Raw genomic sequence first — 25898 nt, 5'->3', positions numbered from 1 at the left:
ATAGTCCAAGTCGCACCTGAGCACATTCCTCTTGATGAGACTACACAAGGCATAAAGTACTCGTCCATGTGAGTAAGGGTGGAAGAATCTGGCTTCAGTGTGCAGATATATGATATTGTAATGGCTCCATGCTCATGTAGGGCTCTGTGGTTGTCACTGCATTGCACACCATGCTCATTCCAAACTTCATGGCAACAGAGGAGGTAGAACTCAGATTCTCCAATCCTGTTCCTGAAGGACAGGCCCTTACCTACATGAGTGAAATGAGAACCTTGGTGAGCAGTGTAGGACTTATGACACACAGCTGAGCAGTTCCCATTCCATCCAGTACAGGGCACCAGTACACATATACACACATTCTTCTTTTCGTTACAGTAGATGTAGGATCTCAAGACCAATTACATGGTTAAAAAAAATTAAGAAAGAACACATTAGAAAGCTGGAAGAGTCGTTCACTAGGTTAAAAAAAAAAGTTCAGAGTTGATTAAGATGCTCCCTAAAGAAGACAGATTATTGTCACCCTGACCTTTAATACTGGTCAGGATGTATCAATGGGAGTTTTTTTTAATAGAGTGTTCTATGAATTTTCTCATTTATAGTCTCTTGGTCCCATCTCCCGCCTTACATGCTGGCTTACAGCCAGTTCATTTCATGGAGTTGCTTCTACATATGTTCTGCTAGAGCTGCATTTTTCTAAACTGCCCAGTCTCACCGTGTTCCTGTATTCCTTTCGATGACAAATGATGGCCCTGTTGCTTAGACCAAGGGAGATCTAATTACACTCTGAGCATAGGACAACCAAGCCAATACTGAGCTCTAGTTTCTGTGTCTCCTTAAGTTGAAATTGACTGCATTTGTTTAATGGAGCCTAGTTCCCTCTTTCACTACTTACAACATTAACAACTGACCTTAATTGTAACATGCATGAAGGCAGAATGGCTCAGCAGTTGACATCAGTATTGAATCAACAATTATTTATTTATAGTTGCCCTTTAATGTATTTTAACACTTTAGACTATAAAGAAATTCAATTAGCAGGATTAATGCTTCTGGTGACTAGTAAAATGTGGTTTTATTAGGTATGTGAAGGGAAGCTTGTACCTAGCTAGGTGACTCATTCTCCAGCTTAATGTTTACCTCCAGATGGGTGTTGTGCCTACTTTGTCCAAACAGTTTGGCCTGTTCCAGAAGATTAGCATGCTCTAGCGGTGCAGAGTGACCATAAATCCCATGTAAATGGTCCCTGGAAATTCTTCCTGCATGGGGAATGTGACAGGGAATAGGGGGAGTGGCCAAGGAGTCTCTGTGCATTGTTGATCCCCTGCTGCCATAATGGTCCCCAGGGTCCACTGCCAGCTAGTGAAGGATAAAGCAACCTTCAGGCTGCCCAGTTGTGCTAGTTACTAGCTAGCAGCTGGTGGCCCCCAGGGGAAAGTAAAGGCAGCTTAAAGACACCTTTGCACGCAGCCCTGTCTCTGCACAGAGCACAGTGTGGCATCAGTGGTGAGCCAAACCCCATATTACATTGAGGAAATTTCAGACAGCATCGTCATTGTCATCTTCAGTTATATTCCTGGTTCTTCTGAATCTAATACATTTGCAGAGCTCCCGTCAGTGTCCCAGAAATGTATCTACTGTAGCTTTCCAATATGGGCACCTTATTGGCTAGATTGTGAGCAGCCCCATACAGGAACCCAACAAGCAAGAGGGGGCACCAAAACCTTCTCTCTGTGTCTTTCCAACCCTATCCGCTTTTTGCTGTTGTGCAGCAGTTAGTCATAATTCCCAGGCTTTAGTTCCTGGTTCACCTAGATTACTCCAAGAGAGCAGGGACTCCTGCACTTGCCTTTCCGGATGGCACAGGGAAGGCAGGAAAAGGACAGGGCCATGGAAGTGCTTGGTATGGGAGAGCACAAAACTCACCTACCCTTTCAGAGTTATAGCAGCAGTTAACCTAGCCTGTGCACTTCTCTCTCAGGCAATCCCAGATGCATTGTGCATGCCGGATCCATACAGCCTTCCAAAGCTTTTGCTGTGGCTATGTGCCATCCCACACTACCCCGGGCGGTTGGTCAGCAGTCATAATCTTGCCTTATGGAACGATCCTAATTTGTTATTCGGTAATCAGCCTCCAGGATAGTTGTGGTCAAAACCAGACCAAGTGGGGAGAGTGAATTCCAGAGTTCAGGGCATTCTCTGCAAGGGCCCCTGAAATTTGGAATTCATTCTCCCACCCTTGTCACAAAATGATTCAAATCTGTTGACCTTCAGGGCATGCTGCAAAGCTCATTTATTTCCCCTGGCTTTTGGGTTGGGAGGTGTGAGCTGAGCACTGAGATGGGTGCCTGGAGGATTGGGATATGTGCCTGGAGTGACCCTCCATCCCCTTCTTGGCTTCAGGGAGATCATTGATTTTTGTCTGCAATGCTAGCCTTGTGGTTCTAGCAAAAGCATTTACAGTCCGAGAGCGGCACTTTTAAATGTTTTGAATAAATCCAAATACATAACTAAAATGGATTTTTAGATCTGATTATATTTTGTGAAGTTTTTATGAAGAAAAATAACAGATTTCCCTCAAACTGAAAGCTGATCTCTTGCACCAATTACTATATCTGGTGACATTCTATTTCCACATCTTGTTTCCCAAAGGGTCTTGTTCCCAAATGGAATGTCTTGATAGTCTGACCCATACTTACTAGACATCATGCCAATAGTAAGTATGGGTCAGACCATCAAGTTTTTGCCAGAACTTGTTTATTTCACTGGGGGATTTCTGCTTAAAATATATTAGCCCACTCTGACCCTGGTGAGAGCCGTCATCTGCATCACTTTCACACCAGGTTCAAATGTATTTTGTATATGCAGTTTGCAGTTTTGTTGTAGCTGTGTAGGTCACCCACCTTGTCTCATTTATACATGTAATTTATGTACTGCCGTTAATGTGTGCATTTATTCTTCTTATACCAGTTCAGCAATATAGTACATTTATCCAGGATATCTTTGCCCCATTTGAAATGTAATCATTGCCATGAGAGTCGCTGGTTATAATCCATTTATAGAAATTAAACTGTGATTTTACTCTGAAGAGAGACTCTGTAGAAATGACATTGTCTCAATGATTTCCTGGGCAAATTTGCTCAGTAAATAGATGTTGTTTTCCAACTGCTAGCCCAGCAAAATCAACCTGGGAACTGAAAGTCAAGGTATGTTCTTGCTGGCTCATAAACCAGCATTAATAATAAAGAGTGTGCATGCCACATTCCATCCTCAGTTACCCCTGTGCAAAAGACATTGTCTTCAAGCATGCACTAGAATAGAGTTAATAGTTCTTCCTGCAATGCCCAAGCCAGAAGAAACTCCAGCTCCCTCTTCCAGAGCTGTGTTGGCTCTGCAGGGGTAGCAGGAAGAAGAAGAAGTAAAACCATACTTTTTTCATTAGCTATCAGAGGATAGGACTGCAAATACACACAAGGAGCAGATCTGTTGAGTAAAATAGTTCCATTTTTACCCAGTTGCATCAGAGTAGGAGCAGAAAGAAGACCTAGTGTTAGATCATGTAGTCTCTACCAGAGCTAGTGTAGAATAGGTTCTCACTGTATATTATCCAGTGCCTTGCCCAGTCCAGTATTAATTGTTCCAAACAATGGAGCAGCTAGACCATCTCAAGCTGTGATCTCAGAAACCAAAGCAGATCAGTGGGAGACCATCAAGGAATGCCCCCAGGGGTGATCTCTGCTAGAGGAGAGCTAATCACTAGTATACATTTCTTTCATTTCAGAATTAAAATCTCGTAAGGCTGCCATTTGCTTTCAAAATCCTATTGTTAGAAGGTTTAAGCTGGATCTTTAGTTTTATAGAAGAACTCCAGGGAAAGCCCAGGTGCTGTAGGAAGTGTTGGTGTTCAAGAAAGTGTCACTCTTCCCTCCAAAACAATGCGCTAGAATTGCATTAGGGTGCACCATTCTGCTAGAGTTGCTGGTTTTACTGTGAGATATAAACCCAAGATTCTAATCTCTTGTGGTCATCAAAGATCCCATGGCAAGAATAGGAATGTGACTGTTCATGTCCTACTCAAATTACACCTTCTGTAGCTGTCGTTTATATATTAGTTGAGCAGTACTGAACATATATTAGTCAGACCCTGTACAGAACAAAACAGCAGCTAAAGGAGGGTAATATAATTAATACAAATCACTCTGGTTTTATGCAAAAAGAAAAGGAGGACTTGTGGCACCTTAGAGACTAACAAATTTATTTGAGCATAAGCTTTCGTGAGCTTCATGCGATGAAGTGAGCTGTAGCTCACGAAAGCTTATGCTCAAATAAATTTGTTAGTCTCTAAGGTGCCACAAGTACTCCTTTTCTTTTTGCGAATACAGACTAACATGGCTGCTACTCTGAAACCTATGGTTTTATGGAAGATAGATCCTGTCAAACTAACTTGTTATATTTTTTGGATGAGATTACAAATTGGGTTGATAAAGGCAATAATGTTGACATAATACACTTAGCCTTCTTTAAGACATTTGACTTGGTACCACACAACATTTTGATTAAAAAGACTAGAACAATATAAAATTAATATGGCACATATTGGATGAATAAAAAATTGGCTACCTGATAGGTCTCAAAAAGTAACTGTAAACAGGGAATCTTCATCTTGTAAGTCTGTTTCCAGGTGGGTCCTCCAGTGATCAGTTCTCAGCCTTACGCTATTTAATATCTTTATCAATGACCTAGAAGAACAAACAAAGTCATCACCGATAAACTTTGCAGATGCTGTAAATATTGGGGGAATGGTAAATACTGAAGAGGATAGGTCACTGATACAGAGTGACCTAGATCACTTGGTAAACTGAGTGTAAGCAAACAGTATGTGTTTTAATATAGCTAAATGTAAATGTATACATCCAGGAAGAAAGAATGTTGGCCACACTTATAGAATGGAGGACTCTATCCCAGGAAGTACTGACTTTGAAAAGAGATTTGGGGGTTGTGATGAATAATCAGCTGAACAAGAGTCCCCGTGTGACACAATGGCCAAAAGAGCCAACAAGATCCTGGAACACATAAACAGGGGAATCTCGAGTAGGAGCAGAAAGGTTATTTTAGCCCTGTATTGGGCACTGGTATGACTGCTGCTGTAACACTGTGTCCTGTTCTGGTGCCCACAATTCAAGAAGGATGTTGATAAATTGGAGAGGGTTCAGAGAAGAGCCCCAAGCATGATAAAAGGATTAGAAACGATCTATTTAATTTAAGAAAGAGAAGGTTTAGGGGTGACCTGATCATAGTCTGTAAGTACCTACATGGGAAGCAAATAGTTGATAATGGGTTCTTCATTCTAACAGAGAATGTTATAACATGATCCAGTGGCTGGAAGTTGAAGTTAGATAAATTCAGAGTGGAAATAAGGCATAATTTTTTTTATCAGAGAGAGTAATTAATCATTGGAACAATTTAAATTAAGATTGGATGTTTTTCCAAAAGATATGCTCTAAGAATTATTTTGAGGAAGTTCTGTGGCCCACATATTACCAGAGGTAGATTTCATTGGTCCCTTCTAGCCTTGGGATCTATGAATCTTTGAAACCTTGCCTTCAAGGTTTCACACCTTCCAACATCTGCAACGCACAAGGCAGGACTTCTATAGATAACAACCTCCTTCACTCTGCAACCATGATTCATCCCCAAAACAGATCCATCAGATCCATCCTATGCACTGGATGAGGAAGGGAACCTGTGGAAAAATCCAGTGTGATCTTGTGATTAAAGACCATATCATGACATATGAATACAACAGGCAGAGGGGCAGAAATTCTATCATGTTATATCATATTGACACACACACAGTGAGTCATCAGCAGGGATGGAACCCATTGATCCACCGCACAGACCTCTGTCATCTGAGCTACTTGAGTAACTGGTGGCAACAGTTGGTTGTATACCTCTTTGTGGGCCAGCACTGAGACTTACATTTTGCTAGTGGGTTTCACAGACAGCACAGGCATGGTGAGGCTTCCAGGTTCTGGAGGGATGTGTTCTCTCGAGGTCACTGACCCAGTCTTTGCCAACCAGTCCCTGCCTCCCCTCCCCCACATCTCTCAGTCCTAGTCTTCCTGTCTCCTTGCCCAAGCAGTTCCAACCTCTCCTCGTCTCCCACCTCGGCTCTCAGCCCAGACTCTTTGCCCAGACAGACACACTCTCTTCCTTGGCTTCCAGCCTCCTTGCCCAAGGCGTCATAGTCTCCCTCCAACTTGCCATCACAATTTTTGTCTCCTCTCCCCTCATTCAGTTCCAGTTTCACCAGGCCTCGTGGCCCAATCTCCTCTTTTCCCTCCCTTCCCCCCACCCCATGGTCCCCTCTGCATTCAAATCAGATGGTGTTCTCCTCCATGCTGCCTGGGCTCCAGTTGCAGAGGAGGGGTGCTGCATAGACAGCGGAGAAGAGACAGGCTTCCCTGCTCTGTCGTGTTGCCTGTCCCTACCCTAGTCCGGAATGGCTGCAAGGGAATGGAGCACGCTCAGTGTACATGGAACCATCTACAATTTTAGCTACTAAGCTCCAAGTCTCTATTGGGCATATGAAAATATATTTAGGCAGATTTTCACAAGAAAAACAAAAGGTACTATCATTATAGAAGAGACCACCCCTTGACAAACTTCAAGTCTCTGCTCCAAAGGGTACTGCTTCTCAAAATATGGTGAGCAGAATTCTTTTAGCATTGCAAAACAACATATTTTTCCCTAGTGTTGGTCTTGAAAATAGCTGTACCGTTTTGGCTGAGAGTTTCCCAAAATACTCAGGCAGACACCTGACATGGAGTATTTCAGTCCAAAAGTTAAAGTTTGGAAATGTTATAAGCAACTGAAAACAGGTTCTTATAATGGGAAGTATTGGGCAACCTTCACAATAGTCAATGCTATCATCCTCATCTGCAATGTATGATGGATAATTTGTTGTATGAAGTCAATGGGACTTGCTGTGTCAATAGTTTATAAAGCAGGATTTAATGTTCTGTAAAAATGCAAGATATTATCGAGAATGGACCTAGATGCAGAATTCATATCCAAAGTTTTGGATTTGGTTTGGCCTGCTGTAGAAATGTTGTTCAGACACAAAACTTAGTTCTGGATATAGATTTCACCTTCCCTATCGTTCACATTGGTTCAGATCTGGGATTTTGGTTGCAGTACATCTCTAGCATTATTGTGAAATTGTCCTTCATGATAGTACAGTAGGTAACACATCACATCTCTTATTGCCGCCTGCTACTTATCAGTTGTACATATTGGGCTGCCAGCAAACTTAAAAGAAGCAAAGGTCCTGTGGTTATTTACCATTGTTCTGGCCGCTCTCTTCTGGGGTAATGGCATGTTAACATCTACTGCAGTAAGAACAGAGCATTTTATGATAATTGCTAATCTGGAGGGAGATGCAGTTTCTCTGCTGAAGAGATAAATACACAAACAAACATTAATGCTGTTTTTCTTTAGCAAACAAACAAAATGATTCCAACATGGGACTGTATGTGGCAGGGTTACCACAATAATTATAAAGAAGCTGTTAGCAAACTAATGCCTTCCATTTTTTTGAAACTACTCTTTTAGTAACAAAAGAATTATAAAATTAGGGTCAGATTCTGCCACCATTACACAGAATAGTATTTTTCTCCGGGAGCAATTCCATTTAAATTAATAGGAGCATTTGTGAGTAAAGATGCCAAAATCTGGTCTTTACTGAAATTGAATTTATTGGGCACCACAAACTATTCGCTAGCAGGATCTTTGTATGATATATTATGTTGCCTGATTTACTGAGCTGTTGAGCTTCTACAACTCCCAATGAGGCCATTACTCATCATCTCTAATAACTAGGGCAGTGATGTATATGTGTTATTTTTGAGAGACAAATAGAGACAATGGAACATAATTATACAATTGCTGTGAAGGAGCACAATGAGAGATTTTGAAACAAGAGAGTGACCAAAAGACAGTCACTACTAGTATGTTGGGGAAAAAATGAAAGAAACAAGCATTAAAGCATGTTTCATGTGAAACCAGCATAGTATAAAGGAAAACCAGCTGGATGGATTAGTTGCTTGTTTATTAGAATCAACACATTTTGTTAAAGGGAGCCATGTTCGCTTTTATTTTTATTTGTTTGTTTCATATTAGTACGTTTTTACAAGAGAAAAATATCCCAGGCTTTACCAAATCAATCACTCAGTGAGGAAATAGGACCAGATAGATTCTCAGGTGTAGAGCTATATTGACTCTCACATCAGAGAAGCGATGCCAGTTTACTCCAGCTGAGGAACTGAGTATGGTAGTAGGAAGCAAGAAGCACAGACGGGTCAACTATTGTGGATTCTCAAATACAGGAAGGCACATAATGGCTAATATGGAAAAGACTAAAATCATATTCCTTTGTGTCATTAGTTGTTCCCCAAAATATCTGAGCTGTCATTTAAACTAACATAGAGTATGCTTAGTTAACACTGTAGTGCTGGTTGAATTTTTCATTGAAAAAAATGACCCTTTTTAAAAACACAACATTTTTCACAACAAACTCTAAATGTTACAGAAACTTTCTGTTTTCCATGACATTTTCCCAATTTTTGCTGTAATTTTTATTAAAATTGTTTTAATTTTTTTCATTTACCACAAATATTTATTTTTCTTACTGAAAGTGGGTTTTCTGATAAATGAGAAATTTCAACAACTATTTTGACTTTAAAAAAAAAAAGTTAGGTAGAGAACTAACATGGAAAATTTAGCAGAAAATTGGTCCACACCAAACTTTGTGAAACTGAAAGAACTTTGAAATTTCAAAGCTATTTGCAAAGTTGTTTCATGCTTTTTGAGCTGCTCTGTAACACTGTTTTAACTAAGAACAGAATTTGGCCTTTGGACTCCAGGGCAATGCTACCACATATGTTTAAAAATCATCATCAAGGCAAATCCTAAAGATATGTGGTCTCCTCACAGATCAAGCATCACCTGAGTTGATCTCTAGCCAGGTCCTTAAGACAGTCTGGTTGTCCATCACTGGCAATCTTGTTAGGTCACTGAAACTTTTGCGATCATGTGATTATCAGCCATATAGCAGCATTCCTTGGCAAACGCACTTTGTAATTTGTGTGTCTTCCATCCTAATAATATGTAAATACCAGGAAAGCTGCCAAGAGCAAACCAGTGCTGATGGAGGCAGTTGCTAGGTTCAGCTACAAATACTATCCTCATTGCAGATCTTGTTCTTCCACTTAATATGGATCAGCTGATGAAAATGACAATCAAAAACGTCAATCTACTGCTTTCAGCCTTCTTTGGTACCCAGGTTTCACTGGACTACAACAGAGTTGGGATTACCATGGTTGTATATTTTAAATAGCAACTGTCTAAGTGTCAATATCTGTCTTTCTCAGTGCTTCCTGTTCTGTGTAACATTTGGGGTCTCAAGTGAGCCATTTCTAGGTATGGATATTGTGTGTTTAAAATGGTTAGTACAAACATATGTTTTAGATGGTTCTCTCTGTATTCTAGCTCAGAATTGCCTTTGATTGCTTTTCCAATTCTGAGATCAATTTTAAGTGGCTCTTTTCATATGTGGATCTTTCTATTAAAGTAAGAGAAAATAGGAGATTTAAGATATTCTGCTTGTTTGGGGTCATTGTGTTGTATGAAAAAATAAAACCATTATATTGAATTCAGTTAGTTGCCTCTTTACCATGGTTTGATTCTTTCTAAGAAAATGATGAACATGAAAATGCCTGAACAAAATTATTTCAGTGTAACATGGTCCCAGTATTTCAACAGACAGCTAACAATACGTTAACTTTCTGTGTCTGTGGAAAAGATCTTTAATTGACTTATTCCTATTGATTCTGAAATCCTAGAAGCCTGCCTATATTAGTGGCGTACGATCATTGAAGTCAGAAAATAGGTTTGAACAGCATAGGAGCTTAATGTGGGATTCAATTTATCTTATTACGTTTCCATCATTAGACTCTGCTTGTAATAGCAACAAAAAGCTCTCTGGGAAATGATGCAAACAGATCTTGACAAATACTCTAAATACAATATTGTTAGAGGTATATGGCTCCAGTTTAACTCTAAAAATGCAATCCTAAACGCTAATGGTAAGGTTCTGCTCTCAGCTCCAGTGCTCCACAGAGTCACCCTGGATTTATTTCTGTGTAATAATTTCATCCTAAAGCCTTATGAAACAACACTGTTTGGAACGTAGCCTTCTGAATGACTACATGCAGTAAGTGTATTTACAAGAGAAATGTTTGTATTATTTAATATCACAAAAAGGCCTAAAAACTCAATGGGCCAGGAAAAAAAAATCGACTAGTACAACTCTCAAAAGGAAATTGAGTGAGCAAACATCAGTTTGTGTGCCTATTTGCACATTTGGTTTCTGTGCACTCACAAATTGGACAGGTGAATGTTTGGAATGCTCTCACTGAAAATGCCTGAACATTCACCCCAAACCCATAAAAATTGGTTTTAAAAATATCTCACATGCATATCTGGCTACATACTGGTCCTTAGGCAAAGTATTGAGTAAACTGAGGAGAACAGGGAACTATATGGGTTTTAAGAGGACGAAAAACTTTCCCATAAACTATCTGTAGGGCATGGGACACCTGTATGACCATTATTACCTTCTATTAGTGCCCCCTAAATCCGGATTTTGGGTAATAGTTAATTGACCTTCTTTCTATGCCTCCAACCTCCTGCCATTTATGTTTAGAGGGAACTACGACGAAGCACTTCTCCGTTGCTGGAGTGCCCCAATGGCCTTTTGGGGTATGTCTACACTGCAGTTAAAAATCCGCAGCTGGCCATTGGCAGCTGACTGAGGCTCGCAAGGCTCAGGGGGAGGGTCCCAGCCTGAGCACGAACATCTACACCAAAGTTAAACAGCTCCTTAATCCAAGTCAGTTGGCATGGGCCAGCCATGAATGTCTGATTGCAGTGTAAACATACCTTTGGTGGCCTGCACCCTCCAGACTGCTAGACAATGGGATCTTTTCTATAGAGGCTTGTGATAAAATAGACTTGATATGGAGAACGCAGTAGACAACACTTGAGTGATCTTCTTAAGCAGCATAGGCCAGGTTTTACAAGGTGCGGCACATCTGCTGAGGGTGGGTGTGCAGTGTGAGTGAATCATGTTCAGTGCCTGGCAGGAAGTAGCAGGACTGATCCCCACATCACTGAATTCCACTATTGTGCAAATTTTCATCTGTTACATTTTTGCATAGGTTGGGTGTGTCTGAACCCATAACAAGCAAACATTTGGTTTATTATAAAACAGCCTCTAAAATCAATTCCTTTATTCAGTGCCACCTGTTGATTTAAACTCATTTTTGGCGTTCAAGTAGAGAATGCTTTGCTTTGTAAGAATGTTTGCTGGTGAGGGTAAAAATAGGAGTGTAAATTAGTTTGTTGAGGCTCCTGCATAGTAAAAACACACACTGCCAGTGCTTCGCTGGAAATGTAATATCTTTGTCTTCTGGAGGATTTGTTTAACCACACAAAAAGGGGGCTTATGCAGCTTGTGAAGAAACGTATTGTAGGAAATTAAATCGCCAGCTCTTCTATCTGTGTTTTGGGATGTTGTATTTAACATTTATTGTCTCTCTCCAGTTGCTCTGTTTCCCCTTCAGAGCACTAGCATTCACTATAACAAAAACCCTAATGGTCCATTATGAGTTAACTTTTCGTCTGTTATGGCTAGAGGAAAAATGTACTGAATGGAATGCATCTATTTGTACAATAGGCTTTTGTCTTCTATTCTGGACAACATAAATAACTGAAGTATTGAATGACAATACTTTACAATGAGTGGTCGTTTATTCAGGGAAATTTAAAATGGCTTTCCAACTCAGTAAGGTCCTCATTGGCCTGTGGGACCAAAATCATCCCTGGGATAACACCCTTGACCTCAGAGGTTTTACAGCAATGAGGAATTTAGTTTATTTGGGGGAAGGTTTTGTTGTTATACAATGAATAGTGAAGAAGTGAAGACTATGTAACTAATGACAATCTATTGCTATTGACATTCAAGAATGAAGCTTGACATCTCCTGGCCAAATTCTGATCTCAGTTGCACTATTTACTCCAGATCTACACCACCGTAACTACGTAAGCTCTGAATGAGGGTACTGTGGAATGGCATGAAACTGATGTAACTAAGATCAGAGAAAAGAACAGGAGGACTTGTGGCACCTTAGAGACGAACAAATTTATTTCAGCATAAGCTTTCGTGAGCTGAAGTGAGCTGTAGCTCACGAAAGCTTATGCTCAAATAAATTTGTTCATCTCTAAGGTGCCATAAGTACTCCTTTTCTTTTTGCAGATACACACTAACATGGCTGCTACTCTGAAACCTAAGATCAGAGAGACATCTCATTATTATGACTAATTATTTGTATTCCTGGAGTGTCTAGGACCCTGCTTCAGTAAACCACTTAAATGGAATTTAATCACATGTTTAAGTACTTTGCTGAGATGATTACTCACATGTTTAAAATTAAGCACATGCTAAAGTGCTCTGCTGAATCAGGGCCTAGAATTGAACGGTTCTAATTTTCCCTGACATTGCAATTGATTTCCTTGGGACTACTCAGGAAGTAAGATGCTACTGATCTTGAGAAAGGGTGGCAGAATTGGGCATTATAAAGAGAAACCTAGAAAAGATATATATAGTCCATTCCCCTGCTAATGCAAGACTATTCCACACAGTAGGCGCTTTATTTGGTCTAGTTTTAAATTACTCAAGCGATGGTGTTGCTTCCACTTTGAGCATCTATATCATAATTTTGTTGGTTGTTTGGTTTAGTTCAATAAAATACATGTTGTAGAACATGAAGAAAACATAATAAAAATGTTCATTCTTACTACCCAGGGATGGCTCTTCATCAGTATGTTATGCTTCAGTTTAATGACCCTGGCAAGCAAGCACTAAAACCCAGATTGATTTTGATTAATGCACACTATTATTTGCTGTTAGCTCAGAGGTTTTAGTTTATTTAAATAGATTTTTTTTCCAGAATGAGCAATTTTTTTTTAATTAGATGAAGTATTTCTATATAATGTCTGTTTCAGTTGCCAGTCAAATTATCCTCTTACTCAGCAAGCATTCTCATTCCAAGGTTTATCAAGTAATTGCCCAGTACAGTGATTGTGGACCTCTTTCACCTATCATAATGATTCACTTTTGTAACATAGTTTAGTTATTATCTAGATTCTTGCTGAAAAGCAACAACAAAAGAAATCCAAGATCAAAAATGAAGCATGTTGATAATAATATATGGTAAGACCTAAATTGTGTAAACACATTTTAGTAGGCTGCATCCATAAACCATCTTGCACTTTCTTTTTATAATGAGCACCAGTGGGCATTGGTCAAAGTCCACGGGTCCTAATTGCTGGTGTCATGAGAACAGTGTTGTTTTGTTAGTTTTATATTTTTTTCCAAGTATTTACATTACACTATTCTAAGGTTAGAGAGAAAAGATGTATGAGCTCAGCTGTGCTGAGTTCATCTTAAACTCAACTTAACTAGGCCCTAACGCTCATTATTAACCTTGATCATGTTTCACATTCTAGAGTTTCTTGCCTTGCATAATTAGGAATAGTCCTTGCTAATATTTTCAGTGAAAGAGCTGTATAGACCATTATTCTTCCATATTATTACTGCAGTTTTGTTTATTTTTTCCAAGCTTCTAAGATCAAAACACCTGGAGCAAAATTTTGCAAAATTGATGTATCTACCTTTTTTGTAATGGATTAAATGCCTTGATTTAGGGATTACAAAATTGATAACAAGTTGACCGTCCAGGAAGACAAAATTAATTTTAGGAAATTATTAATCCATTGATTTCAGGATGTCTGCAATGTGGTTACTGCCTCTGTTGATTAATGCCTAATATTTGATGTACTGTATAACATATTATGCATTTAAAATGTAAATAATCTTGGTTATATTTAGAGCACACAGAGTTTAGAGCTCCCATGGGTAAAAGATAATCACATAGGGTGAAATTCACTTCATCATAGAAGATCTTTTGCAGTGTTCCAGGGGGCTTTGTATGGTGAATTTCCCCCCCAGAGCATATATAATAAAAAGCCTGGCCCTGCTCCCATTTTACAGTCCATGGGAATTTTGAGTCCAATTCTTGGAGACTTGCAGACCAGGAGGCCCCTTGAGTAACAATAATGATATTTGTGATTCATAGAGAAAAATGGCGGCCTAAAAAGAGGATTTGCCATATCCTGGATAAGATAATTGGTATTGGTGGTAGTGAATACCTTAGTGCTTCAATACAGTTGTAGAATGCTGTACAGGATGGGGAAATTATTTCCTGTCTCCTCCAGTGAATAGATCAAACTCTGATGCCATGAACTATATTACCCTATCACAGTGGTGGATCCAAAAGCAAGAGAAGCACTTGTAGGGGTTATTTGCAACTGGAACATCCCCAGCTTCTGAGATATAATTGGAAGGAGAACATAAGCTAACTAGATAGGTAGTCCCTCCATCTTTCTCTCCAAGCTATAAGCATGATCTTAAAATGTCCATTTCCTCCCTCTCTCTCTCTCTCTCTCTGTCTGCTCAGTACCCAGTAGAACAGACTGAAAAGGAACACAGGAAAATAAAAGGCACAGGTGTAGCCCATATGATTATTCCTATCTTACCAAGTGCTCTACAGGATGAAATAGAGCCACACCTACTTGTCTAGTAGTTGCCTCTTGTGAACTTTGCAGTTTGCATCTGAGGGTATGTCCACACAATAAAAGCTTTGCATAGTTTAGCCTACCTGAGGTAGTTTGAACCAGCTGGTGTGGGTAACAATAGCAGAGAAGACAGCATAGCTCAGGCTTCAGTGTGGATAGTACAAGCTTGGCATGAACCCTGGGTACATCCTTGGGTTGCTAGCTTGTGCTTTGCTGTCTTCACTGCTGCTGTTTCCTACACTAGCCAGATTTAAGCTAGTCTATGCACAGTTTTTGCTGTGTAGACACACCCTTAGTGTACTCTATATGGTGCTCAGCTTCACTTTAACACATTTACTTCCAGTGCAATATGCTCATCACAGGTCTGTCATCTTTTCCCCTCCTCTCATCCAGATGGAATGCCATATGTTTGGTGGGTTGGCCGTGCCAATGAAAAGCATCCTTACTGGGGAGGATCTCTTCCTGGAGTTCAGCAATGTGCCTGTGGACTGGAAGAAAGTTGTCTGGATATGAGATATTTCTGCAACTGTGATGCTGATAAAGAAGAATGGTAATTATGCTAAGAAATTTTATATATCGTATGTGTGGAGAGATGGGGGTGGGGTAGTAAAGGATGATGGGGGAGCTGAATCCTGTGCTAATTTATACCAGGTATAACCTGATTTGTTTCAGGGCAATTAAATGGGGAGTGAATTTAGTACAGAATTTGCTCTTATTTAAAGCACAGCTTTTCAGTCAAACAAAGACAAGGCTTCTACCGGACACAGTCTTCCAGTGTGAATAGCATGTTGGAAAAAATTCTGCCTTAGGTTACACTTGGGCAGCTCTGTTGCAGTCTGTGGGTTAAATCATGACATTTTTACTTGGTCAAAATTTCCATCGACTTCAGTTAGAGGATTGCCTGAATAAAGACTTCAGGAGTTTAGACTCCTCAGTGTCACTGAGGGAAGAGTTTGGGCCTCAGACAATAATTTTTAGGTGAAGGTAGGAGCAGAGGAAGTATAGTCTACCAGAAGGGTTTGTAAGCAAATAATTTAAATTTCTATATGTGCCTGGATCTTCTATGTCTGCCTGATCCAAAGCCGAATGAATATGATGGAGAGACCCCCTTTGATTTCAGTGCACTTTGGATTAGGTCTTATAGGAGGGTTCATACCTATAAAGTATATATTCAAAACCCTATGTAAACTGAATCTCTGTCCACCGAATGTTCCCTGATGCTGGAAAAAAAATGTGAATGTAAACTCTTCCTTTTACCCTCTGTTCACTTTAAAGACTCTTAGCTGCTGACAGAGAGCCAGTCTGAGTATTTTCAAATTAATTTCATATTCTATAGAGGATTAGAAATGACAGACATGGTTGTTGAAAGCACAAGGACTTTTATCTGAAACACAATAAAAAATGTACATGAAACCAGAAAACAGGGATAATCCACAGATGTGAGTTGTTCTGCTTTATTTTAAAAAAAATATTTATAAGACTTAATAGATCATCCACAAAAATTGGAGAGAAAATACACACCATATATCATAATATGTCATCATATTTAAAATAGTATCTACATTTCCTCTAGGAAACCCTAATTTGGGAGAAATTAAAGGACACAATAAAACAGTGCATGGAGCTAGCAATATAAAGATACACACCCAACTATTCAAACGTGACCAGTTGTTTCGAGGACCTCGCTTTTCGGGTGCCCAACTTGTAGCACTTAAAAAGGGCCTGATTTTCAGAAAGAGTGGAGCACCCACATTTTGAAAATCTGGACCCTTAGATGTCTCAGATTGAGCACCTCAAAGTCCCTAGTCAGTTTTGAAAATCTTGGTCTTAGTAAGTTTTCAATTAGAGGTTATTTGTAAAATAAAATGAATATCCTGTCTTCTCATTCCAAATATTAGTGTCACAAAAATGTATGCTATAACATAAGGCTATAATTATTAATATAACAGAGTTAATAACAAGACTAAGCTGAGCTAAGGAGGATGACTTGGTATAAAAAGTCACTTGCTAGGTGAACTCAACAGCCATGAACAGAGGAGTGTCAGAGGGATTAGCTGCAGACTTTTTGGAGGTAGTGAGACTTAGTGAGTGGTGCATCTAGTCCATCTGTGGGTTGCTTGGTTGAGTGTTTTTTTTCTGTTAGTTCTCTGTATACAGATTAAATAGCTGGGCTGGTGGGGCCCAGTAAGCAGGGTTCTTTGCTAAAGGTCACCTGGCTCCAGTCCTTGGGGCTTTGATTAGCCCAGATGTTTGAAGTCTTTGAGTGGCCAATCACTCCCGAGTGGTGAGGGGCAGAAGGGAGCTGAGCTGAACAGCGAAGACCTGGTAGAAAAAGTAATTTGCTAGGGGAACTCAAGAGCTGCAAACAGGGGAGTTGAGAGAGGGAGCGTGAGAGGCTTTCCTTACAGGTACAGCACTATATGTGATGCCCAGGGATGGAACAATGTTCCTTGACCTGCAGCAGATGTGCCATGTTCTCTTGGCCTGGTGATGGATGGGATTTCATATGCATGACGTACAAGTTGGTGGCTGTGCCGAAGGAAAAAATTCTTGGATTGGAGGGGCAAGTTTGAGATGCTACTGAGAATTGGAGAAGTTGAGGAGTTCCTAGAGAGCCAGACTCAGAAAACACCAGTATCCCAGGGTCAAAGAAGAATGGAGCTGGCCACCAAAAAATGAGAGAGAGAGGAGTCCTGGCAGTTCATAACCATTAGAGGCTATGGTGATATTCTACATGGCTGAAGACAGATAAGCTGTGGCAGACTCTGGCCACCAGAAAGAAGAGGACGGGAGGAATTCCATAATGAGTAGCTTCAAATTGGTACCAGTTCCTCAACACTATTTAACATTTTTATAAATGATCTGGAAGAAACCATAAAATCGCCACTGACCCAGTGATAAAGTTTTCAGCTGAAACGAAAATTAGAGGAGTGGCAAATAAGGAAGAGGACAGGTCACCAATTCAGAGTGATGTGGATCACTTGGTAAACTGGGCACAAGCAAAAAATATGTGTTTTGATATGGCTAAATGTATACATCAAGGAAAAAGAATGTAGGCCATACTTAGAGAAGGGGAGAAATCTATCCTGGGAAGCAGGGATCTGAAAAAGATTTGAGAATTAGCTAAACATGAGCTCCCAGTGTGATGCTGTGGCCAAAAGAGCTAATGTGAACCTGGTATGCAAAAACAGGGGACTCTTGAGTAGGAGTAGAGAGATTATTTTACCTCTGCATTTGTCACTGGTGTGACCTTTGCTGGAATCCTGTGTCCAGTTCTGGTGCCCACAGTCCAAGAAGAATGTTATTAAATGGGAGAGGGTTCAGAGAAGAACTCTGAGTATTGAAGGATTAGAAACCTGCCTTATAGTGATAGACTCAAAAAGCTAAAGTGTATTTAGCTTAACAAAGAGAAAGTTAAGGGGTGATTTGATTACGGTCTATAAATATTTACACGGGGAACAAATATTTTATAACCGGCTCCTCAGTCTATCAGGGAAATGTATGATCCAATGGCTGGAAGCTGAAGCTAGACTTGAAATGAGGTGTAAATTTTTGACAGTGTGGTAATTAATCACTGGAACAATTTACCAAGGGTCGTGGTGGATACTCCATCACTGACAATTTTTAAATCATGATGTGTCTTCTAACAGATCTGCTCTGAGAATTATTTAGGGGAAGTTATGTGGTTTGTGTGCTACCCAGGAGGTCAAATTTAGCTTATCACAGTGGTCCTTTCTGGCCTTGGAATCGATGAATATTTCATACAACCATAACCCAATACGTTGAAAAGATTCCCACAGGAAACTCTAGAAAAGATACGGAAGGAGGAAAGGAAGTTTATGAAGTATTGGGAAGTATTGAGTTGAATAAGCTTCTTCTGTGTTCCTTTTCCCTATTTCTTAATTCTCAGGAACAGAGAAAATATTGTCTATTCATAACTAGGTGAAAGATAGTGCAGAATAAAAGTATTATATTACATCAAGATGGGGAGAGGGTGAGTGAAAATTTAGAGATAAATTTCCAAGTTTGAGAATCCTCCAAAAAATCTAGATCTGTTTATTCTGAAACAGTAGTATCTGAAGTTTGGTGAGAACTCAGTCTTTCCAGTCAAATTGACAGAAAATATCGTGGCTCAGCAGGGAATTCCCATGTTTACAGTCTGTCTGTCAAGGCTGTTCTTGGGATCAATACATGGTAGGGACATTTTGAAAGCTGTAGCTCTACATTTCATCCATCATATTTTCCAAGAAGGACCAAAGAGTTTCATGGGGAAATGAGGCACTCCCCTTCTGTACCCATACTACTTTCTAATGGTCTCACAGTTGTTTGCCATGGTATTTAATTCTGCATTGCTCAGTGTTGGTAGGAATTGAAACAAAAACTGTGGGCTTGATTGTGATCTCAGATCAGTTTTTCACCCTTCCAACCTGATTGGCTTCATGGCGTTATTCCTGATTTAGAGTGGTGAAAATGCTCTTGAATCAAGTCTGATATGAAATAATGAAATAGACATTATGTTTTCTGGGACAGCTGGTACCAACTGTCCTATTATCAGTTGCTCAATGTGCTCTAAAAGCCAGTCATGCCTTTAACCCTCTCAGGCATTTCAGAGACATTTTTGTCTGTATAAATGTTGATTTATGTGCATGTCTGGAATAAGTTACATGCTCATTGTGACCTCCTTACCATGTCCCATAATGAAAGAACTGCCTGATTCATCTTTTTTTTTTCTTTTCATAATTTTTATTTTCTAAAGAGAAAAATCATGTACGTCGAGTTCGTGCTTGTGATTGCCACCCATTATCAAGGGAGCGATGTACGTCAAGAACACTTTGGTAAAACTATACCGAGGGGAATAAAAAGAATCTTCTTCCCCGAGGAGCCTGTCCCTTAAATCCCCCAACCAGTGCATAGGTAGGCCATCCATTACTCAGATTGTGAGCAGCAGGTGTTTCATCAAAAGGTCGTTTTGGTGAAGTTTTGAGACTGCACGCTATGTAGGGCTTCCCATGCCAACATGCTATCTGGTCATGCCAACGCACAGTGAGAAAACAATGTGAATTTAGAATCTATTTGCATCACATTACATAGAGTGGGGGTTTCTTCTCCTAGTTTCTTTGCTGCAAACAGGGTAAACTTAGAGGGTTTATTCAGTTAAACTGTGTTTTGCCCACTAGAAAATTGGAACACAGCTCCTATTTTGTGCAATTCTAAATGCACATTGCCTGCTTATGGACTAACAGGAGACTCAATGCCCCTGAACTTTGCAAAGAGTTTCCAAACATAGGAAATTTCATGCTTTTTGAAGATTGCACTGGTACATAATGAGCATTTGAATCGGAAATCTGCTGGGATTGGAACTGTGAAGTTAGCCTACTGTACATTATGCTAGAAGGGAAAGACCATGCTAGATGCATTTAATTTGCCTTAGCATGAAATAAAATGGGTGCTGCAGAAAGGAAAAATCAGGCAACCGTTCTTGTTCCTTTTAGTTAAATCAAACTCCTTACTGCAGCTCAGGAGCAGAGACCTGTCAGTGCTACTGTAGTTTCCTTTTGGGAAGCAGGCAGAGGGGTTTTTTTCCCTTCTAACCTCTGGTCTTCGCTGCAGATTAAAGTAATGGTTTGTCAGAGCAGACCGAAAGAAACAGAAAGTGAGAGAAAAGCCATAAAGGGAGGAGTGAACCTAGTGATTTGTAGAAAAAGAATATGCACTTGCAGGCATGTTGATTTTAAGTTATATCCAACCAGACATCTAAGCCAACTGCTAATTCTGGTCTTATTAGGCCATGTCTACAGTACACAATTAAGTCAACTTAATTTATGTTGGCATATAGCTGCTGCAGTAATGACATCATTTGTGCACGTCTACGCTTTGCTTGTGTCGGTAGTGCGTGTCCTCACCAGGAATGCTTTTATTGATTGTACTATCCATTTCTGGCATTGTGGGATGGCTCCTGAAAGCCAGTAATAGTCAACATAAGCAACACAGTATCTACACTGACGCTGTGTTGACGTAACTCTGTTGACCTTGACTCTACGCCACTCGTGGAGGTTGAGTTATTACGTTGGCATAGCCGGGCAGTTATGTTGGCAGGAGCAAAATTTAAGTGTAGACACTTCCATAGTTAGCATCAAACTAACTCTGTGGTGTAGACAAGACCTTACTTGAAGAATGATATGCAGTCCCTTCTATAGTAGCCAGGTGGACTGGAGGATATTTCTGAGTTTGCCATATCAGAAGGACTCTAGTATTTCAACTTCAGCAAGTCACTCTAGAGAGAGCCCCTCACACTCCAGACTTACCAATCCTACCCCATGGAACCTGTACCATGATAACAGGAGTCAGAGAGAGCTAACTTGGCAACACATTTACTGAATAAAGAACTAACTTCACGATACTAGTGGAAGAATAGGAGAAGCGGATCTCAGGGGAAGTGGCAGATGCGTAAGCCAGTTTGATCCAGCGATACTGTTCTAACTGTGTCCCCAGCTGGTCACCTCCGACACAGAGAATGCATCTGTAAAAAATGTTTTTTAAAAAAAAGACTTGACCACAGTGTACAGGTATCTCCCTAAGAGACAGATTCTTGGTAGTCGGTGACTTTTCAATCTAGGAGAAAAAATTGTAAGGCAATTCGATAGTTGGAAGCTGAAGTTAGACAAATTCAGGGTAGAAAGGAACAATTTTTTATCAGGGAGGATAATTAACCACTGGAACAATTTACCTAAAGGTGTGGTGGATTCTCCATCATTGGAAGTCTTTAAATCAAGGCTACATCTCTTTCTACAAGATATACTCTAGATGAAACAGACATTAGGTGCTTGATACAGGAATTACTGGTGAAGTTCTGTGGCCTGTGAAGTACATCAGACTAGATGATCACAATGGTCTCTTTTAGCCTTAAAATCTGTGATCTATGAAAAAGCCAAATGAACAATGGGAAAGGAAATGATAATATAAACCTGGAAATGTACCAGTTAACATAGCTAATATCTGCTGCTTATTGCCTGAGAAGGTTTGGTTGTTAAAATCTGTAAGTTGATGCAAAAAGGGAGAGCATTTTTGAGGCTCAGGGTTGTGAAAAAGGAAGACCATTTCTTTGCTTTCTGTTGATACAGTGTATTTATGTTGTCTTCATCCTTGTAGATCTCCAGTGGTTCCCCTTTTGCTTCAGGACCAGTCAAGTATCACCTGCCATGCTTTTAAGATCCTTCCTGGACTTTTACACTGTCCCTCACGCATCTTAGGGACAGTTCTTACATCTGCCTCAGTGGCAAGGGAATTCTGATCTCTCGTCTCACCTTTCTCCCCTGTTCACGCCTTCTTCCACTCAAAACCCCCTGGGCTCTGCATATGACTGAAAGATTTTTCCATAGGATCACCATAGCACCTGTCAACTTCTTGGGGGTCACCAGGTTGTATTGCAGATGCTCTTGCTAGTTCTGGTTATTGAAACATATTCTAGTTAGCCCTGCAGAGACATGCTTATTGTCAGTTTAGGTGCAGCTCTCATGGGAAACTCTGCACATCGCTACTCATGTCCATTTACTTCCTTAGTCTTTCTCTCTGACTAAGATCCATTCTTAAGATGTAGCTGTACCCTCCACATTAAAGCCACTCATGTAAGCAATACATTAGAGCATATATTACTGAATTTATCCTCCCAATAGCCCTGTGTGTTAGAGAAGCATTATTGCCTGCATTTGACAGAGGGAGAAACTGAGCCAATGATACACAGGAAGTCTGTGGTGGAGATGGTAACAGAACCCAGTTCTCCTGTGTCTTTGGCCAGCGTCTTAACTATAAAGCTATCCTTGCTTGCTTGCTTGCTTTTCTTTTCTTTCCACGGTCTTGTCACTGTGGCTGTAAGAACCTTCTCCTCTTTAGCTCCTGCCATCTTGACTTATGAGGAGAGGCTGAGGGAACTGGGATTGTTTAGTCTGCGGAAGAGAAGAATGAGGGGGGATTTGATAGCTGCTTTCAACTACCTGAAAGGGGGTTCCAAAGAGGATGGCTCTAGACTGTTCTCAGTGGTAGAAGATGACAGGACAAGGAGTAATGGTCTCAAGTTGCAGTGGGGGAGGTTTAGGTTGGATATTAGGAAAAACTTTTTCACTAGGAGGGTGGTGAAACACTGGAATGCGTTACCTAGGGAGGTGGTGGAATCTTCTTTCTTAGATATTTTTAAGGTCAGGCTTGACAAAGCCCTGGCTGGGATGATTTAGTTGGGGATTGGTCCTGCTTTGAGCAAGGGGTTGGACGAGATGACCTCCTGAGGTCCCTTCCAACCCTGATATTCTATGATTCTATGAACAGCCTTCCTTGGAGACTCTGAGCACATTCAATTCCCATTGACAATGACGGGGCCTTGAGGGTGTCCAGAATCCCATACCTTACAGATTGTGACCCTGTCTGTTTTCTTCCAGCTGCGAATACGTCTTTTCTACCTTATCTTCCCCTGTTAACTCTCTCCCCCTCTGCTGTTTATTATTTACTGTAACTCACTATTATTGTACTCAGTAAATCATTTTTGCATGCAGTTGGCAGATATATGCTAATTAAATTGTATTCTGTTGGATTATTAATGATCTGCCCTGCACACAGACTCAAAATTTTCTCAAATGGAAACCTATTATAATGGTCCGTTTCCCATGCTGTTCATTGACATCTGCTGATGGCAGTATTTTTTCAAACTGTACTGTATTTATGAAAAATTGCACTGAGTATTCGAGCTACTCAGACCCCACCAGAGTTTTTATTAATATACAAGTAGAAAACATTGCAGTAGGGGGACCATATGAGAAGAAATTATATTTAATGACACTACTGCTCTACCATCTGTCAGAACAAAATGTGAATACTGCTACCTAGAGATTACCAGTTTATGATGGTTCAGGCTATTGGGATGCCAGAGAGTGAGATTTCTGTGAGTATCCTTTTATTAGTATACAGAAAGATGAAAAATGGTCCCATAATGTTCCCATCAAGCTAGTTATTTATCATTTACAGGTCAGGCTACCTGTGCTCCATTTTAAACAGGCCAACAGCTACATTATCCCTCAAACACTGTTACTCCAGCAATTGTCCAAAGAACTAAATTTTCATAATGTGGTATAGAAGAGCATTTGTTTTCAGTTACTAAAGATAACTCTGGAGCATAAGGTACTCTCTGTTTGTTAATGGAGTTGCATGGTGAGATACACAGTGTACTGGGATCATATGTTCATGCTGAGATGACGTACACCTCTGTTTAATAATGCAATTGTACATTCTGTGCTGATAGCACTTTCCATGCAGGGAGCTCAAAGTTCTTTACGGGCATTAACTGATGAAGCTCCATGAGGTATCATGAATTAATCTTGGAGTTGATGCAGATGTGTATTCCACTCAGGTGCATGCATGGTACCCATCAGCACCACTACCCATCTTGGCAGTGCACATGGGTCCTACATCTCCTCATGGGCCCCTCCCAAGGCTGTGTAAGAAAAGTGCCACCCTGTTCCCCGGCCCCCAGTTCCTTCTTAGCACTCACGGACAGCTTTGGAACTCCCCGTGTGGGTCTGCTCACATTTTTTTCTGATGTATTTAGCTCTTTGTTTCATTAATCCCCTAAATAGTTAACAGTTTATGTACCCTTTACTTGAGTTTTCTTTACTGTTTTCAGTTTTTATTTCTGGTTTACTAGTTAATTGTGGTGCTGAGCCACCAAGGTCATGCAGCACTTTCTAGGCTTCAAGCACTGCCCTTTTTGGGCGGCATTGCTTTCTAAAACTGACAGGCCCTTGGACTCCTCTCCAAGAAGAAGGAGATTCTCTCTTCCTCTCCTGCAGTTCATTGCAAAAAGACACAGAAGACTGCTAGGAGCCACTTGAGCTCTAAGAGAAGCGTGTCTTCCATTTCAAAGAGAGGCCCGGTGCAATGCCAAGATTCACCAGGTGCTCAGACCTTATAATTTAAGAATCTATGAATAAAGCAGCCTCAAGGCTGCTCTAAGGTATTCTGGGGGCCGTTCATATATATATATATATATATGTATGGAACGCTTTTTAGGTAACTTTACAGAAACAATTGTGCTTTAATCCGAAATTGTCAACACATATCAAATATTCTTTCACATAAGGAATGGGAAGGATATGTCCTCGATTCATTTGCTTTTCTCTTTGCTATAACCAGGACAAATGATACTGGCCTTCTTTCCTTCAAAGACCATTTGCCTTTAACTCAACTCGTGATCACTGACACAAACAGGTCGAATTCGGAGGCTGTTTGGAGAATTGGTCCCTTGCGTTGCCATGGAGACAGTGAGTACCAGTTCTTCTCAATCTCCAGATGTACAGAATGTCCTTTCCTAGTTATTTTAAAAATATTTGATAAAAAGGCATCTTTACATATGTGGCTTTCACTCATGGCCGTGTGCCAGTTAACTATAGAGAAGGGCATTGTCTTTTGCAGGACAGTTCTGGAACGCAGCTTCCTTCAACACAGAGGCCTCCTATCTTCACTTCCCCACCTTCCATGCAGAGTTCAGCGCAGACATTTCCTTTTTCTTCAAAACCACGGCTATGACTGGGGTCTTCCTGGAAAACCTTGGGATTAAGGACTTCATCCGCATTGAAATAAGCTGTAAGTGTCAAGGCTGGGAATTCGCCATATTCATTCCATACAGCCAGTTTGGTGGAGGGATGGGAAGCAAGCGCTTCATGATGTCTTTCTAATGTCCAGCATGACTGTAGATAGGACAAAATGATCTCTGGAGAGTAAGGATTCCATTGTTGCTAAGGCCCTGGGCTGGGACTCAGCAGATCTGAGTTCAATTCCCTGCACTGAGACACACACCCAGTGAACCTTGGTCAACATTCTTGAACTCTATGTCCTCCAGTTTGCCATATTCAAAATGGAGATAATACTTATTTTTTAAACCCTTTGTATATTTAGACTGTAAGTTCTTTGGAGTGGGGATTATCTCTTACTACATGACTCTGCAGCACCTAGCAAGATGGGGCCCCTGTCTCATTTGAAGCCTATTGGTGTTACTGGAATGCTAATACTAAACCATTATAATAATTCCTATTATTCATTATTGTTACATTTCAAACATGAGGATGCCCTTTTACTGTTTCTGCTTAACTCAGTGCCAGTAA

The 25898-nt window shown here is 40.3% G+C and overlaps 1 protein-coding gene across 3 annotated transcripts in view; it reads left to right on the top strand.

The window, feature by feature from the left end:
• The window catches only part of CNTNAP5 (contactin associated protein family member 5), a 424927-nt gene that overhangs the window by 331811 nt on the left and 67218 nt on the right, over positions 1 to 25898 (top strand). For all 3 annotated transcript variants that reach the window (XM_043525185.1, XM_037912460.2, XM_043525186.1), the window contains 3 exons: positions 15148 to 15304; positions 24931 to 25058; positions 25210 to 25380. In XM_043525185.1, coding sequence (XP_043381120.1) covers positions 15148 to 15304; positions 24931 to 25058; positions 25210 to 25380 — 456 coding nt within the window. The remainder of the gene's footprint in view (positions 1 to 15147; positions 15305 to 24930; positions 25059 to 25209; positions 25381 to 25898) is intronic.

This window comes from Chelonia mydas, chromosome 11 (assembly GCF_015237465.2).
Source record: "Chelonia mydas isolate rCheMyd1 chromosome 11, rCheMyd1.pri.v2, whole genome shotgun sequence".
Lineage (NCBI taxonomy): Eukaryota > Metazoa > Chordata > Testudines > Cheloniidae > Chelonia > Chelonia mydas.
The sequence above is the reverse complement of the archived record's forward strand: the minus strand, read 5'-3'. Positions and strand labels throughout refer to the sequence as shown.